The sequence below is a fragment of the Crinia signifera genome, chromosome 12, assembly GCF_055691185.1.
Source record: "Crinia signifera chromosome 12, ASM5569118v1, whole genome shotgun sequence".
NCBI classification, from domain to species: domain Eukaryota; kingdom Metazoa; phylum Chordata; class Amphibia; order Anura; family Myobatrachidae; genus Crinia; species Crinia signifera.
This window is the reverse complement of record NC_139228.1, coordinates 17,499,931-17,518,054: the sequence shown is the minus strand read 5'-3', so window position 1 is coordinate 17,518,054 and position 18,124 is coordinate 17,499,931. Positions and strand designations below refer to the sequence as shown.

General features: G+C 41.8%; 1 protein-coding gene across 1 annotated transcript in view; it reads left to right on the top strand.

Moving 5' to 3' along the window:
- Positions 1-18,124, top strand: part of MIPOL1 (mirror-image polydactyly 1) — a 308,085-nt gene that overhangs the window by 124,110 nt on the left and 165,851 nt on the right. Inside the window, exons 4-5 of the mRNA XM_083166788.1 lie at positions 389-494; positions 14,692-14,821. Coding sequence (XP_083022914.1) covers positions 389-494; positions 14,692-14,821 — 236 coding nt within the window. The remainder of the gene's footprint in view (positions 1-388; positions 495-14,691; positions 14,822-18,124) is intronic.

Below are 18,124 nucleotides of genomic sequence, written 5' to 3'. Positions count from 1 at the left end.
TCGGACGATCGGTCGGAAATCGGACAATCAGCCAAAAAATCGTTCTAGTATGTGGGGGCCTTTACCAACCTGTGATTGACCCTCATGGTTTCCAGATGACCGTCAGTATACCAGGTTGGCACTGTCAGTGTAAGGAGGTTTTGCACCAATCTGCGACTACACCATTCAGCACAATAAGTAAAAGTACAATTTTTGCATTATCTTAAAAGGTTATAGTTTAGCCAAGTAAATTGCCATGTAAACATTTACATTATAAAACAAATAGACGGTCGGAGTGATCTTGTTTTCCTCTGTGTAGATTTCTGCAGATAGATGTGTAAATAAAAAGGTTGCAGAGCCTGCTTGCATTATACACATTGATTGTTGGGATTCCTGTGTTTATTCGCAGCTGCAGGATGCGCTGAGGAGCAGGGAGAGAGAACTGGACACACTGAAGCTGGACGCAGAGCTGTTGGAACAAGCCTCGCAGGCCAGGATTGCCGAGAAGACTGCAGGTAACATAGAGGTTCAGTCTTGCGTAGATGAGATGCGGTTGGAGAAATGACGTGGCTCACTTAATGCTGGCTGTATTTGCTCAGGGAGGGGACAGCAATAACTTTTTCCTGGACTTTTTGGGGCGGTTTTTGAAGTGCTTGTGTGGCTCTACGTTGTAGATCCTGGTATCGGTATTAGTGAGAACTCTACCTGCATTCAAGATGATTTGGGCATTAAGCGTGTTAGCACCATGTCAATCCAATCACAAAGAGCTTGTTTGTTTAGTTGGAAGGTCTTGAGCAAATAGAGTAGGAGAGGTGGGGGGGGGGGGGGGGGGGGGAAGGATAACAGCTTGGATCAGGCACCAGGATTCATACACGTCACATTGTCACTCTGTGGCAATTCACAAACTTCTATTGTGTGTATATGTGTGTGTGTGTGTGTGTGTGTGTATATATATGTGTGTATATATATATATATATATATGTGACAAGGAATCACACACACTGGATAAGATGAAGTCTTGGTTATTATTTCATAGCAGGCAAACAGCACAGGCAAGTATAGTTACAGCATGCAAATGTTATTGCATAGTACAAACTTCTCAGTATGCTCTAGTGGTCCCTACGATATCTATTTCACCATCAGGGACATTGACCCTCTGCCCTGGAAACACTTATATTAGGAAAGCACAGGTGCTGTTAATCAGCCAAAGCCAGATAATATCAGTCTCTCTGCTGCTGCTCCTGATCTAAAATCTGGACTGCATCTTCCACATAACCTTCGTGCAGAGGTATGGTGTCTCTGCCAATATATATATATATATATATATATATATATATATATATATATATATATATATATATATATATATATATATATATATATATATATATATATATATATATATATATATATATATATATATATATATAATATATATATATATATATGTCACACAGACAAAAGTGTTACAAGCGCCCCTAAATGTATATTTCTTATCATTTTAAACTTTATAGGATTTAACAAAAACTCTGGATATATTAAATCATTTATGAATAAAATATAATAAAATACAGTGTTCCTTATTGCTGGAATAATTCTTTTTAAATAGCTGTTATCATTCATAGACGTAGCATATACCCGACACGTTTCGTCTCAAAAGAGGAACTTCATCAGGGTTTTTTTTTTTATCTACAGGTGTAGAATATATCAATCAATGGCATATATTAAATATTACATTTCTTTATAATTACATTCTAGAAATTTCTGACAAAGTTCATATATATATATATATATAAATATATATATATATATATATATATATATATATATATATATATATATATATATATATATATATATATATATATATACACGGTATAAATAGTGTGTGTTCTTTCTTGAGGATAAATGGATTTTAATCCGCAGATTGATTTTCCTGGAGTATTTGCGCTGATGAGAAGTGTACAGAGAGGTCCTCTGTTCTAGACTATGTCAGAGGCAGGTACAGTTAAAGAAATTAGATCATTTTACATGCAGTACAGCCCATCAGTGTACACACAGACTGACAGAGAGACAAGTATAGACCTGTGTAAAACTCAGTTTATACTGTTGTACGATGAAAGATTTCTGAGAATTTGTGAGATTTTACTGACCGGTTAATTGAGTCTGTAGGTTTCAATTAGTAGATATGTGACAATGTTTTGCCTAGTTTCTAAAGAAGTATATTTTACTTTATATTCGTCACCATGTGGAGATGTCTACATATCCCTCTGTACAGCAGTCAGTGCTGTGCTGGCACTGGTAACCATAATATATATAGTGACAAGTCCAGACATCCTATGTAAACTGCATTGTTAGTTGTGACCGTGTGTCTTATACACTATGTAGACAAAAGTGATTGGACACTGAAAACAAATAGATCAACAAGATTTTATTGAAGTCGATACTGTGTAGGTCCACCACATGTAGTGATTACTGCAGACACCTTTTTTTTTTTTTGGCAAACTGCCCACATGTTCTTCGACAACAGAAGGCGTCGTGTTATGACATTCCGCCCTAAGTACAGCGACCAACTGTGACACTGTAGAGTCTGCCCAGAACGCAGAGTTCTCAATCGGGTTTAGAATCGATCCGGACTCTTGACTCACCAGTCCTTTTGGGTTACTGGATTTTCTGTATATCAATCCAGCGTTGCCACGACAGTTGACATGGTTGTCCTGCGAAAAACGTATGTTGTTTCCATGGAACGGCCGCAATATAGGCAGCACAGAGTTATCAAGAACATCTCTATACTTCTCAGAGTTAATGTGACCATGCGTTACAGCTAATGGACCCACGCCACCACCTCCATGCTTTACTGTAGGTCCTGTACACTCTGGCATTAGAGGTTCTCATGGCAATCGACAAAAACTTTAATCTGATCTGAAAGTCTAAACCATGAGTCTTCAAACTGTGGCCCTCCAGATGTTGTGAAACTACAAATCCCAGCATGCCTTGCCACAGTTTTGCTATAAGGGAGTGTTAAAACTGTGGCAAGGCATGCTGGTATTTGTAGTTCCACAACATCTGGAGGGCCACAGTTTGAAAACCCATGGTCTAAACAGTGATTCATCATGAATTAACACTCCCCACCTTTGTTCCACTGTCTAGTTTTGGCACACTTTACACTCTTTACACTCATTCTTCTTTGTAATTGGAGGCTTAGGAGCAGCTGCTCGCCCATAATATTCTAGGCCCTGGAACTACCTACGAAGTGATCTGGTCAAAGCCATCCCATTAGTGGCAATTTGGAACTTCTGTGCAATAGTATGCATGATACCAACTCTGTTCTCTTGTTCCTCCCTGGTTTGCATATAACTGGGTTGTAGTTTCGGGGGTCTTCCTGGGTGAGGTGCCTTCCTGCAATGACCGTTCTTCTTCCACACATTAATGACAAGAGACACATTTATTCAGGGACCTTCCTAACATCTGCAATGCTTCTCACACTTATACTTCTGATGGTGCAGCCTACGATGAGTTGACCAAGTTCGCTCCTTCCGGCAAGCCGTTTCGTTAGCACATGATTGAGTTGTGCCCCTCTACCCATTTTATACCTTCATGAAGACGTGTCTGCTGCAGGAGCACGCCATTTCACCTGCTCGGGGCTATGCAGTCACTTTTGTTTATATAGTCTATGTTCTTTCACACCAATAAAAATACTCCTTTGACCTAGAGTACTTTACAGTTTTAAAGAAAATTAGGCAAGTGCAAAATGTTGCATGGATTCCTCTTTCTATAGTTTGTAAATGCTGAGTGAGTTTATAGTACAGGTGAAACAGAAGAGTGGGTGATATGTTTCTTTGCACAGTGATCAGCATGAGATCTAGCTCTAGAAGACACCACTGCTGATCTCAGCGGAAAAATCCAAGCTCAGTCTTCATTGTCAGCAGGCAGAGAAAACTGTACAGGGGAACAGGAGGGAAGCCTGGATAATGATATCTCAAGATTGCATTACTATCCTAGGACTCCCTCCAGTAATTTCTTTTTTTTTTTTTTCATTTGACCAAGCCTGGGAAATGCCATCTGCTTACTAGATAAATACAAATGTAAAGGCTTTGGGAAGAAATGTTCTAATTCTCCTCCAATTGGACATTAGTACATTTAGGCGATGCTAAAATAATGTCAAAAGGATTCGTAAACACCTTTTTGGGTTAAAAATAATATTGATAAAAAATGCCTGTTAAAGTGATTTATTACTTCACTGGGGCAGCCTATCATGGGGACATCATAGGCCATGGGTATCTTCCTTTATGGGCTTTGGTTGTATTGCGGAGCTATATGGTGGTGATTATGGTGGAGCTTTGGATAGTCATCTTAATTTGGTGCTAATGTGAGTGTATTACTGCTGTCCTCATAGTCATAGAAGGTTAGTCTCCTGTTTTACATTTTCCCAATAAAATTGGTAACACAGTATACATGGTAACATAGGGTAAGATCAGGTTTACCTACTTTTGTGTGCTCCTCTCCAAGAGCAGGCACTAAACTGAAGTTCGGGGGGGCAGAGAGCATGATGATCGTCATTTAGTCCCGCCCTCATTGCAACTGAATGCCATGCTTCGCAACTCAATGGAGAAGGGGTTGGGGCTAAAATGGCACGAAATGACATGATTCATGTAATTTTAATCCGCCTCCTCCCCGAACTGCCGCGAAGGCAGGGGAATGTGGGGTAGTGGGCGGGAGGTCCGGGGTCAGGTAACCTTGTTAAACTGGAAGCCTCTTGCTAAACGTTGCACTTATAGATTCTCCTAATATATGGATTAAGGGTCCAGTATATAGCATATTTGTCCACAATCTAGCGTAATGCTGAGGATAAAGAGTATATAGACATGGTGCAGTGATGGAAGAGGCTGTTCTCATGGCAGCTACATACCACTCTGAGTATATTTTGTGTATTCTACATCGGCCATAAACCATCAATGATTTCAATTCATCGATGGCCATCATTGTCATCAATGGCAATAGTGCTACTGGCGATCGATAGTGTTAAACTATGCAATGGATGACCATCCATATTTTTACCAATAAATGGTCATCCATTTTTTTTTTTTTTTTACTGATTGGGCTGTGGGCTATTTAAAACACGGGGGTGGGGCTTAGCAGGGGCAGAGCTATGTTCTGTGTCCCAGCCCCTTGGGGAAAAAGAATAAATGAGACTATTAGTTTATGCGGGACATTGATGGAGGGAAACCATCTACATCGGCTATGAACCATTGATGATTTTGAATCATCGATGGTCGGTGGCCATCCCTAGCATATATCAGTACACAATGGAGTATATAGATGTGAAAGCTTTCATCCATCCAGAAGTTCTACTGATAAGGAATGTATCATACATAAGTTCGCAGCTCTCTGATCTACTTTTCCTAAGAGCTACTGCTGTCTGGGCGGAATATCACTGCCTGCAGTCTTGTACTGTACATTGGGGGTTATTCTGGTTCACAGCCCCACCTGCAGTTTATATGGTTTTGTCCATTAGAGAGTGGTTGTGCCTTTGCGAGTGAACCAGAATAACCCCCGTTATGTATGAATGGATTGTGCAACGAGAGATTTTTCATGTAGAGTTACACAGCAAACTTAAGATGCATCCAGAGGAATCTTCATCTAGCTGCAGGAATACGATTACTAAACTCTATTTAAAATAAGCAAGCCAATATACAACGCTAATTAATGGTGTGTGTTCTGTTTATTATCACAAACATATATGTCTTCTGTATGCCTGAAACTGATCCCGTATGGAAAGACACCTGGTATTGTTCACCGTAGTCAAAATAATGTAGATTTATTTCCTGTTTGATAACGTGCATGATTATTTGTCCACAAGGTGGCGCTATTCCATGGATGATGTCCATGGATATTTATTTTTACTTGACCATACAGTCTAGGCGGAAGTAACATTTGATTACCGTCGTATGTTCTACTGAATTTCTAGCTCTAGGTAAATAGGTAATGCTTCTGACAGATGAGATGTGTTTTTTTTTTTTCTTTCACGATCGTTAAATATTTGCATATGCTTGTAAAGCAAGTAATTGTCTACTCCGTGCTTTCATTCAGTAAGTGATTGTTTGATGTCTGTCTTGAGACCTTGTTTGGGACTGCGGGACCGAGCGGAGCGTACTGTACACCTGCATCTTGCGTTTTTTTTTCACACTGCTCGTGCTCCAGAAATGAGTGTGAGCAGCTGATGTAAAGATGCGTGGCGAGGGGGCGCGTTTCTACATTTCAGTGTCCATGTTGACTGTTGACTGTGTGAAATTAGGGACAAAAAAGAGTGAAAAACCCCATGTAGAACTTTTGCCTGTCACCTTCCCCATGTTGACCTAATGACCCTGTCGACCTTCAGTCATGTCAAACTTGAAGGCATGTCAACCTTGTGGTGTCGACCTAATGCTTGTCGACGTAGTTGCTGTCTATCCAATGATCCATACCTGGAAAGAGGATGCGAGTTATGCAGGAACTTAAGTGATGGGGGGGGGGGGGGAGTCTGATCTGCGAACATGGGCAGACAGTAGAATTAAGGTGGCACAGTTTAGGTAAACATACAGTTAATAATAGTGCTGCTTGATTTGTGAAGATGGTGGAATGATGGCGACAGAGAGAATTATAGACTGAGGCAATGGAGCAGGAAACTTTCTGGACCTATGAGAAATACTTAGATTTGCACTGCACATGATTGGGATGTGGAAGTCAAAATCAAGTAATTCCTCAAAATATTACTAGGGGGGTATTCAATCTTCGGGTCACGGCAGACGAGCTTGCTCGCCCGCCGTGACCCAGCCCCAGTTCTTGGTCAGCTCGACCGAGAACATGCAGGCGGGATTCAATGTCCCGCCTGCAGCGGGACGAGAAGGGGGCGTGGCTGCGAGTTGCGGCCGGGAAGTGACGAGATGCAGCCGGCAGCTCGTCACTTACCGGCTGTTCTCGGCAGAACGAGCCCGACAGCTAGAGATGTCGGGCTCGTTCTGCCTGGAAACCCTGTTCAATGCTGTCGGGGAAGACAGCATTGAATAGGGCCCGTCGAGCATCTCCCCCACGGGAGATGCTCGACGGCGATTGCATACCCCCCTAGATGTAAAAGTCTCCAATGGTGGGTGGGTGACGGGTCACCAGGATACAGTAGGTAATATCTTAGGGTAGATTTTGTTTTGTATGGTTTATAAACACTTCTTCTGTTCATCTAACCATGAGTGGATTTCCACAAAGTGTACGGCTAGAGTTTGTTTTATATCCGCAGCAGTTTTATCACTGTGGTCTCATCACTTGGCCATCTGCATAAAAGCAGAGGATGCGCGGTGTCAGGCCAGGAGCGGTCGTTCTTTTAAGAAATTGTGCAAAGAAATGGAGCAAGAGGTCTCTTTTTAGTGAAATGGGATACGGTTGACAGTAGGAAAGTAGATATACATTAGGTGGACAGGGCTGAGGTCAACACATGGAATAGGTCGGCAGGCCTAAGGTCCCCAGGGTCAGAAGGCCGGCACACACGCATTAAATCGACGATGGGAAGGTCGACAGTTAGAAAGTTTCAGTTTTTCAGGGTTTTTTTTTTATACCCTACCATACACTAGGGTGTGGCGGGAGAATAGAATTGTGCCTGAAGCATGGTGAGTGTAGTGCTACACTGATACGGTGTCCATGTTGACTTACGTTGACATAGACACACAAAAAAAGTGAAAAAATCATGTCTACCTTCCCTTTGTCAACATAATTCTTGTGTCGACCTTCCGACTGTCAAACATAGGCCTGTCGACCTATTTCTTGCGTCGACGAAGTTCTGTCAACCTTTAGTTGTGTACGTCGACCTTCATACTGATGACCCTACGATCTATATCCAGTAAAATACCAATAAACCACACAACAATACTGACCATTTTTGCCCAGTTTCATTGCTGTATTTGGTAAGCATGGTGCGACAGGCAATGTGTTATTGGACTGTCCCGAGGAGGCGATAACTTACCTGAAACCGTTCTTTATTCTTACAACATTACGAGATTGAAAAAAGAACACAGTAAACAGTGGTGTAACTAAAATTTGTGCCGCTTATGGGACCGCTGCCATCACCAGCTCTGTTGCTGTTCCGCTGTGGCCCACCTGCCTGTGGTCCCGGCGCTCCTCCTGATACATTCAAAAAATGGCCAATGCTTCACAGCAGACCGTTATTAAGGATGCAAAAGGAGGCTGGCCTCTCCTGTACCATCCTCAATAACTGTCTGCTGTGAGGGAGCAGCCATTTTGTAAAGGGCATATATAATGGCAACAGGAGGAGCGTCGGGACCGCCACCGCAGACAGGAACGTCTGCTGTCCCAGCAGTGGAGCAGTAACAGACCCGGAGACGGCAGCGGTCCCGTTAGCGGAGCAGCAATAGCCCCCGCAGACCCCCGGCACCCAAACTTACCAAGCGCCTCCAAGCCATTGCGGGGTCTGTTGGGCTATTTATAAAATGCTCCATCTCCCATAGGACTCAAGGCTTCTCCTTCCTTCTAGACAGCGATGGCTTCTTTGTCATTCTATCCTTGATATCAGAAGAGATAATTTGACTTCTGTTTGCCAATTAGATGTTTTATGATGGAATAAATAAATAAGATTAAAAAAACTTAAATTAAAGGATTTCTTTTTTTTTTTTTAAGTCAAATGTCTGTTCACACAGATCTCATTAGCAACATATGTTGAGATACTCATAAATCCGATATTCCGCCTTAATTGCATATTTAAAAAAGATAATGAAATACATAAAGCTAATTGTGTTTTCTTTTATGATACTTTTTGTGTTTCTCTGTTTATTCCAGTGTTGCTCCATCTGCCGAAACTCCTATATTTTTGCATTCTATCATTCCCCCATTCTGATATTGCATTGTTCTTTCATTCACTCTTCTGTACTTTCTCTAGTCTCCCATTATTCCCCTTCTTCTTGCTCACATCCACTAGTTCTCTTCCTCTCGCTCGGAATTCTGTCTGGGATTAACCCCAAAACGATGGGGAAGGAAGTTTATGAGGCACAGAAGAAGCTGTTTGGAATATTAATCAGTTTAGAGCGTTTAATTCTGTTTGACTTTTGCAGACACATTTCTTATTAACCTTCTCTACAAAGCCATCTTTCTCTGGTCTGAAAGGAAAGATAAAAACCTGTTCCTCTAGTAATTAAAAAATGAAAACCCAGACTTGGTTGCATAAATCACTTCTCCCATACATAATTAAATTATTAGTAGGACGGCATGCTGTCAAAAATTTAGTAAATATTGCATGTTTGCGTATAATATATCATTCAAATTTATATATAGTAGACTGTACCGTTAACCCTTTGAGTGCCAAGGTAATTTGTCAAAATAGGTGAGAGAATTGGCAAGCAAAAGTTTTTGTATTATTCTTTGAGTGCCAACGTTGCCGAGGGAGATCCTCAAAATCTCCTTTCAAAAATTCTACAGCACTACTCACAGCAACTGGTTTTTTTTGGGTGCAATGTTTAACTAAATTTCAATTTACTGACTTGGCCGTATCTGTATCTATTTATGCTAAAAGAACCGTCGCTGTGAGCAACGCTGGTATTTTTAGCGGATGTTTTGAGGATCTCTCACAGCAACGTTGGTACTCAAAGGGTTAAACAAGCGATTAGGAAAATCATATACATTAGGAGAGGGGTTACCAGAATGTATTACTTGTTTAAAAGTCCTGTGAGTGCCGCAGGTTACTGTTACAGTCTGTCTATGTGTGATGGAAGGAACCTAGGCATATTGTTATTAATGATTGTCTATCCATAGACATGCGGTGGTTCCCAAACTCTCTTCGAGCAGGGCCGGATTGAGCCTCTGGAAGTCGCGGGTCACTTTAGATATGGGGTCCCCCTCCCACTTGTCATTACTGGCTGTAAACTGCACAGGAGAATATTACACTGTCAAAACACAGAGTAATGGCAGTATAAACTTGTTCAATGGATAACTGCGGGGAGATATATATATATATATATATATGAAAAGCCTGTGTTTTTCCCCCTGTACCTTACTCTGTAGGAGACCTCACAGGCTCAGCACTGCCTTTGATTAAAAACCCTCCCATGATGAGGCCGCTATCCTCCATGGTCCTGAGAAGCATGTGATGAGCTTCACCAATCAGAGCTCAGCACACGCCTCTCAGCCTCTGACCTCTTGTACAGTCTCATGGGACTTAGTCAACTCCCAGTAATGCACTGGACACTTGTGCAGTCAGTGTGCCTTGGCTCCCGATGCTTAGCACTATTAATCATTGGCATATTGACAGATAGGTGAAGCTGAAGCACTACCCCACTCCCATGCACAAAACCTTTAGTTAAACGGGGTTCCCCAGATAGAGGGGGGGGGAGGGAGGGGTACTGAGACTGGGAGCTCCAGCGCGTGAGCTCCTCTTTGTTTGGCCTACATACCCTCCCGAACACTACCGAACCATACGCTCCCGAACAGTACCGCTACCAGCGGCAACCTCCGACTTACTAACAACAAACCCCGCTATTCCACCGCCATTCCCATCAAAGTGCGCTCCACGAAATACCCCACTGGAAAAAACTCCATTTGCTCCAAAAGGAGCTGTAAACATTCAAAGTGATATATCTTGCTGCTTATATTTTATCATTTATTTTAATCTTATTTCCATTTTTTATTTATTTTTGTTCATCATTTATTCTCACCTTATTTTTCGGCATGCACAATTACTATATACAAGCGCTTAATTAATTCTAGAATATTGTACCAAACCCCCCCCCCCCCTTTATTAAGCAGCTAAACTGAACGCAGTGAAATCCCCTTTTTTCTCGGCAGGTGAAATCCCCTTTTGTGGCAATCCTAGGCAAAAAGTTTCTTACTGAGGAATTGAGAAGTAAAATATATAATTAAGTAAATTGTGTTTATATGTCATACTTCGGTTCAGTCATGTGGTGAGGGATAAGATTTGCTTTTTTTTGTAATCATAAATTTTATTAAGATCATGGTAAACATATGGACACGTGTTCATATTGTTAAATGCTTAACAAAAAGTAGAATAATGACAACATAAGCAATTTTAAAAGTGATTGACAATAGCGTAGCCATTTTTTTATGCGTTTTATCCAGTTGTAGGTGTTAAAGCAAAGAGCAGATATGAGTCGCTTCTGTTTGTCCTATATTTTATAATTGGTAGCCACCAGCATTGCCAAACCAAAAAGGAATTGAAGGCGCTTGACTTGTGTGTTCAATGATCGGGTTTTCTCAGAATGATGAAAAAAACATAAACAACAAATGTGTATAAGTGACACACAATGAAATCCAATATAATGGGGTGGAGTATTTCCCAAAATCATTTTTTCGTACCAAAACTCACAATGCAGCGATGTGGTCAAAGTGTGTAAAGGTATCTTTTATGGGTTCACCAATGTGAAAGTTTTGGTACGAAAAAAAATATTTTGGGAAATACTCCACCCCATTATATTGGATTTCATTGTGTGTCACATACACATTTGTTGTTTATGTTTTTTTCATCATTCTGAGAAAACCCCATCATTGAACACACAAGTCAATCGCCTTCAATTCCTTTTTGATTCGGGAGTATTTGCAAGTGAGGATTACCAAGTGGTCCTCCTTTTGGAATTGAGGCTGCAAGGACTGATAGCGCCTTGAGACGTTTCTACAGTTTGGGTTGAGCCACCAGCATTGTTTTTTGCCTATTACATTAAATATAAACAAGGATTTGTCCAGGACCACCAATCCAGGGCTCCCCTGCAAGTGTCCCAAGGCACCGCAGGGAGCCACAACACACAGTTTGGGAACCACTGGTGCAATGTAAGATACTTCTAGCTTCTTCTTGTCAGATACTTGCATCAAGTAAAAAGGGCCTTTAGACTACCACAGCACATGTTCTGCCTACCTTTAGCTAGAATGCCCCTTACTGGGTAGAGGGAAAGACCTCTCAAGGACTTTTGGCCTCAAAGTTCAGTTTTTACCTATTGGTGCTCACACACAAGATGATTGGTAACTGTAACCTTCATGCAAATGCAACATGTCTACTTGACTGGCCGTCCAGTGTATGAAGAGTACAGAACACCATAATAGTTCTTATAGAGTGCCATACCAACAGGTACCTAACCAACACTAAAGGGTCTCCAAGCGCAAAAGGTCTATTGTATTCACAACAACTTGTTTATAACTATGGGTGTAATGCACTTCTAATAACACTAACCACAACACACATTGGCATTGAGACCGTGCAAGCAATTGAGAAGATAGTCAAGGTAGTAAATGCAAGCTACAGCCATACACTCTGCATTTGTTTGGACAGATGTTCAATTTCTATTCATTATTCAGGAGAATTAAAGCTTAGTTGACATGAATTCGGAACCCCAATAGCCGTAGAACTCTTCAGCTGTTAAACTATCTTTAGGACCTGGTGCCTTCAAATGCTTTTTTTTGTCTTTCTTTCTTATTCGATTGAGCCTTCTACCCGTTTTAGTTTATCCAGAAAATGAGCATTGGTGGGGAGCCGGTGATCTCCTCCAACGAGGACCCAAGAGGGGAGTCTAAGGGGGGAATTCAGTTGCCCAGCTGATTAAGTACAGCCCTAGCTGCAATATACTGCAGCCCGATCTCGCACAAAAATTACCATAGGGGCATTTGGCCGACCTCGAAAAAGGTGTGAGATGTGTGAAAGATGCATTTAAACGCAACAGCCATTCACACCGTCCACCGGCAATTGAATTACCCCATAAGGTCATTGGTTTAATGCCCAAATTCAATTGCGGCACAGGCCTAGTATCTGAATTTGCTGCACCCATTGCCTAGTGCCAGTACAAACATTTGGTGGACTAGCGGTTAAAGGTATGAGGTAGTGGCTCACAGGTGCCCACCATTGTTAGAAGAGGTGGCATTGGTAAGCTTTGTATAGCTATATTTTTTAGTTCATTGTAGAGCCCAGTACAATACGTTAAACTACAAGTGAGGGAAAAATAAACAGCCACTGATAAGTTTCTCATACATGGATAGCAGTAGTGTGAGTACACATACACCTGGCTTACACATCCCCATCCTTCCACCTCCCTACTCCACTTACTGCATTTACTTACTACTTACATTATATAACAATTAGGTCCCTCAACAAAGTTGTAGTATTTGCTAAAGAAAAAAAACCTAAAATAAAGAAATGTTCGGCAGAGTGTCTCATTTGACTAAGAATTACCGGATATTTGATAAGCTTGTTTAAAAATGGAATTATCCAAATATAATGGTAAACATCTCCCCTTCCACATCGGCGGAGGGAGGATTTTCCTCGCTGGCTCACACAGCGGGTGATAATATTTGTGAATGTAATGTAACTGCTCTGAACCTTCACTGTGCAAATATTGAAATATATTGCAAGTCAAAGAAAGAGAAATAAATCTGGGATGATGCAGTTATATTTGCATTGCTCTAATTAGTCTGATTGTGTTTAGTTGTATTGGTTTGTGTGCACTGTGTAATAAAACTGTTGTACTTCGCTTATCAAACTATATCTGACTACAGTTCTATAGATAACAAATATTCTGGATATGGATTGGAGTGCCCTGTGTAATAGATCTTGCAGTCATGTGACTTCAGTCAGGCTATATAGCTTCCAATATTTTTAATCCATTTTTAATTCCACTAGGTGAAAAAACGGCAAAGATTCGCCTTTCACTATTCTATCACGTGTATTTTTGCCATTTCACTTTTGGGGGGGGGGGGGGGGGGGGGAGGAGACAATCGGCATGGGCGAAAAATTGCCTAAAAAAAATGGGAAAAAATGGCGAGAATTCGCCTAAACCACATGAATTCATGGCAATTTTACCAATCCACGCGGTTTTTCGCCAATGTTGGCTTTTTTTGCCCAGGCGAATAATCAGCACTAGCATTGAATAGGGTGAATCGAATTCACCCGGAATTGAATACACCCCAAAGAGAAGATTGTGTCAGAAGTTAACACTGCAGTAAGACCTGTTTGGAGCTACAGAACCCTTGTGGTGCCTTTAGAACTGAAATATAATGATGATGATCTAATGATGATAATGAACTATTTATCATGGACAACAGCAGTACAAATACCACACACATGGGGTAATTCAGACCTGATTGCCGATTATCCATACACGTGTACATGCTGCATTGAAATCTTGCTTTTATTGATCACTGGCCATTCGCAAGTTGATTGACAGGACGTAGATATCCGGGTGTAGTAACCAGCCGTTTAGTGGGAGTGCTAAGAAAAATGCAGGTGTGCCTACGAAACCGATGGGAGTGTCCAAGAAAACACAGCCATGCCTGAGCATTTTATGGGAGGGTGTGTGACGTCAGCTCCAGGTCAGATATGCCAGTTTCCATTGCATTGCTGAGTATGGGCAGCGTGGATGGTGTAATGGTTAGCATTAGTGCCTCAAGTGAAAAGCTATTGTTAATGACTTTGCATGTTCTTAGAAGTTTTAAGTGTCATTTTGTAAAAGGCAAATAATGTAGGGACTGACATAGCAGGGACACCAGCTGAAAGATATTTTGGCAAGAAAATTGACTAGTTGCTGCTGTAGGGTGGAGGCCAGCGAGATGGGAACTGCAGTAGTGATGTGAAACTGTGAGTGACCCAATTATGGTCTGACTGTTATAGAAGTACATATTTTGGACAGGTTTACTTTGATCCGTGTAACATGAAGCTCCGTTATATCATTCTATCTTTTTCAGCACTAGTGGAAGAGGTGTACCGGGCTCAGCGCGAGCGAGATGAGGCGGTTATGGCTCGACTTAGATTGGCAAACCAAGAGCGGGATGAAGCCTTGATCCGTGTCCAGCAACTCCAGCTCTTCCTCACAGAGTAAGAACCATCATCACAGTGAACCCTCCCAATCCCATATAAATCCACAACTGTGTCCTCAGAACCGTCAAATAAGTGTCTAGTTGCCTGTTCACTTCAGAAATAAAGGGAACTTTTCTAACCAACCCTTCTCTTACCAAAACTTTGTTAATTCTTTCTGACTTTGTAGGCACCATTCTTTATTCTTCTACTGCTCCACCACATCCTGTCCCCTTCTCTGCTCCAACCCTTCCCCTGTGTGTACACTTACCCTTTGCCGGTGCAATGTGGTCCTCCGTCTAGGTCTGTCCCACAGCTCGCTGCAGTGGAAGCCATTGGAGGGGCACTGTCTCTTACTGCACATGCTTTAGTGTTCATTCTAGCACCCGCCATCTTTGAAAAAGCATGCAGTTCCTCTTCCCTACCTGGGGTGTCGCTGTCTGCTGTAGTGCTTCTAGCACAGTGTGGTCTGTATATCAGCGCTGATATGCAAACCAGACCTGTGCTAGAAACACCACAGCAGACCGCGACACCCCAGGCAGGGAAGAGGAACTGCATGGGTTTTCAAAGATGGCAGGTGCTAGAATGAACACTATGCTTGTAGGAGACGGGACAGACCTTATTATGCACATGATGTAGGGTCCACTTCTGTCTGTGCTAAACACAATAGTAACAAATTATTTTCTGTAATAACTAGACCATTTAGAAGGGCATACATGTAGAATGTGATCTGCTAAGGCACTACAAATCCCAGAATGGTGCCCTGATAATCCTTATTTATTTATTGGCAGGTATTTATATAGCACACACATATTCTGCAGAGAATATTAGAACAGTGACAGCAGTCCATGTACCAGTGGAGCTTACAATCTATATTCCCTACCACATTTACACGCACATACAGACATTCTTGGCTTAATTTTGTTGGGAGCCCATTAGCCTACCTGTATATTTTGGGATTGTGGGAGGAAACCGGAGTACCCGGAGGAAACCCATGCAAGTACGGGGGGAATATACAAACTCTGCACAGTTAGGGTCATGGTGGGAATCGAACCCATGACCTCAGTGCTGTGAGGTAGTAATGCTAACCAGTCCGTGCGGCCCCCAAATCCTTGCAAATTAATCCTCATCGAATGTTTTTATAACCCTGGTGGGCAATTTACTGCTGTTGTGTAGTTACAAGACCTAACGCGACTTGCCAGCTTTAGGCTATGTCTGATGTAGAAACGTCTGCTCAGAATGCATTCATAACAGTGTAATTACCATTTGTTAATGTGCATTCTTTTTGCGTTTAAACGCTGGTTTTCCTGTTTAGACATTTTACGCTTTCAAAGGGAAAGTATTTTAAAGAGATGTATCATGATCCAAGCTTTGTGCATACATGTAGGTCTGAAAGCATGTGGAAACATTGACACCAACATAGAAGCATGTCCCAGACTGACTCCCAATATACACAACTGTACCAGCACTGACACTGTCAGATAAACACTCACATACTGGCCTTGAAAGATTGACAGTGCAAGGCCAAGAAGCTCACACACAAACAAATACAACGACCGCTTTTGTACACTTACTATCTAGGCGGTATCATAGCTTATAATTCAGAATCTTCAGCATTCTTAATGATAATAATGGAGGGATGATATCAAAGCTATTTATAAATAATCAACAAGTCATATGCATGGCTCACACACACATACATATACTATATAAATATATGTATTATGAAGCTCATACATCAATGTATCTGAACCTACGGTTGGAACGACATACTGTGGTCTTTGTTTGGTCACAGGAAGTGGCAGATCTTCGTACGGTTCATCATGGCAGATGAAGAAGACGTGTCTGAGATGACGTCAGAGATGTGTGATTGAATTTTGCGTTAAACGGAAATGAAGCTCAGGAAATATTACGGCAAGTATAGGGAGGAGAACCAATCAGCCGTGGCGGAAGCCTCGTACATCACACATCTCTGCCATAATCTCAGACACGTCTTTGTCATCCGCCATGAAGAAATGTATGAAGATCTACTCATTGTGACCAAACAAAGAAGACTATAGCAATCCGACCATAGGAGAATATCCCAAGGCTCAGACGACCAAATAACAGTTTTTCTTGCTCTGTGCCCTCACATTAAATAAAACGGTCATCCAAAATGGGGCCACTCATAAAACAGCCAAGACAGCTATGCTTTATTGCACTGTCATTTTGGAAGCAAAGCCGACCAAGAACCCCACTCCAGTGCCAGCTGCTGACGTCATGTGATGTCAGTGACCAATGGCAATACAGTAACAATTAATAGCAGCACTTTAATGCATAAACCATGTATGTCCATAAGAGATCATAATTGGAAGTTGAACATGTTTTCATGTTGTACACAGAGAGAACATTTTTGTAATGATTATATACAAGTAAAAACATGGAAACAGGATAATGACAGGTGTTAATTTAACCTTGAGGTGCAGTTAGAGCTAAATGGGGAATCCATTAAGCGTCACATTGTAATAGAATGCGATTCTGATCACCACCGCAGACATGTCCCAGAACCATTTCCTACTGTATGTATCAGAAGATCTGTCCATTGCTACAGAATAGCGTGCATTGTTAATAATATAGGGCCTGATTATAGGCGGCGTGTTATTGCACGCAAGGGAGGCCGAATGCCCCCCCCCCCCCTCGCCATGTGAATCCCCTCGGGAGCATGCTGCTGCACGGCTGAAAAATCATTCAGTCGTCGCTCGTCATCAATTGATTTTTCTGCCGTTCGCTAATAAAAGGTATTCTAGACTGACTTTTATTATGCCCGCAGATCAAATGATTTGGGGTGGGTGCTGAGGTTAAACAACATCAGCCGAGGAGGCAACGCCGTGCCTGCATCTGCAGAAGAACGCACAGTGTTTTTATTGGGAAGCCCATAAAACGATTGGCGTTCTCCTGCAGCCGCCCCCTTCAATTCCTTCCTTGCGCAAACAGCCCGGCTAGTGAGAAACTGGCCAAAGCTGTTCGCTCCCGCGCGCATGCGCAAACTGAACATCGGGGACGGAGCCGAATTCAGACCCTAACTAACGAGGCTGTATCGGCCCCATAGTGCGTACACACTAGACTAGACGATATGAACAAGATATTGTAAACTATCATTTACGCACCTTAAAAATAAAGATCTGCACCCTACTACAGAACAATGCCTCCTAGTGCTATACGATCATGAAAAATAGTTCTAATGCTCCCAAAAAATAAATTGTGACCTAGTAAAAGTTTGGTTTTATCAACCCATTGCCTTTGAAAAGTGCTGTAATATTTCTGGGGATCAGCTCAGCGCTTCAT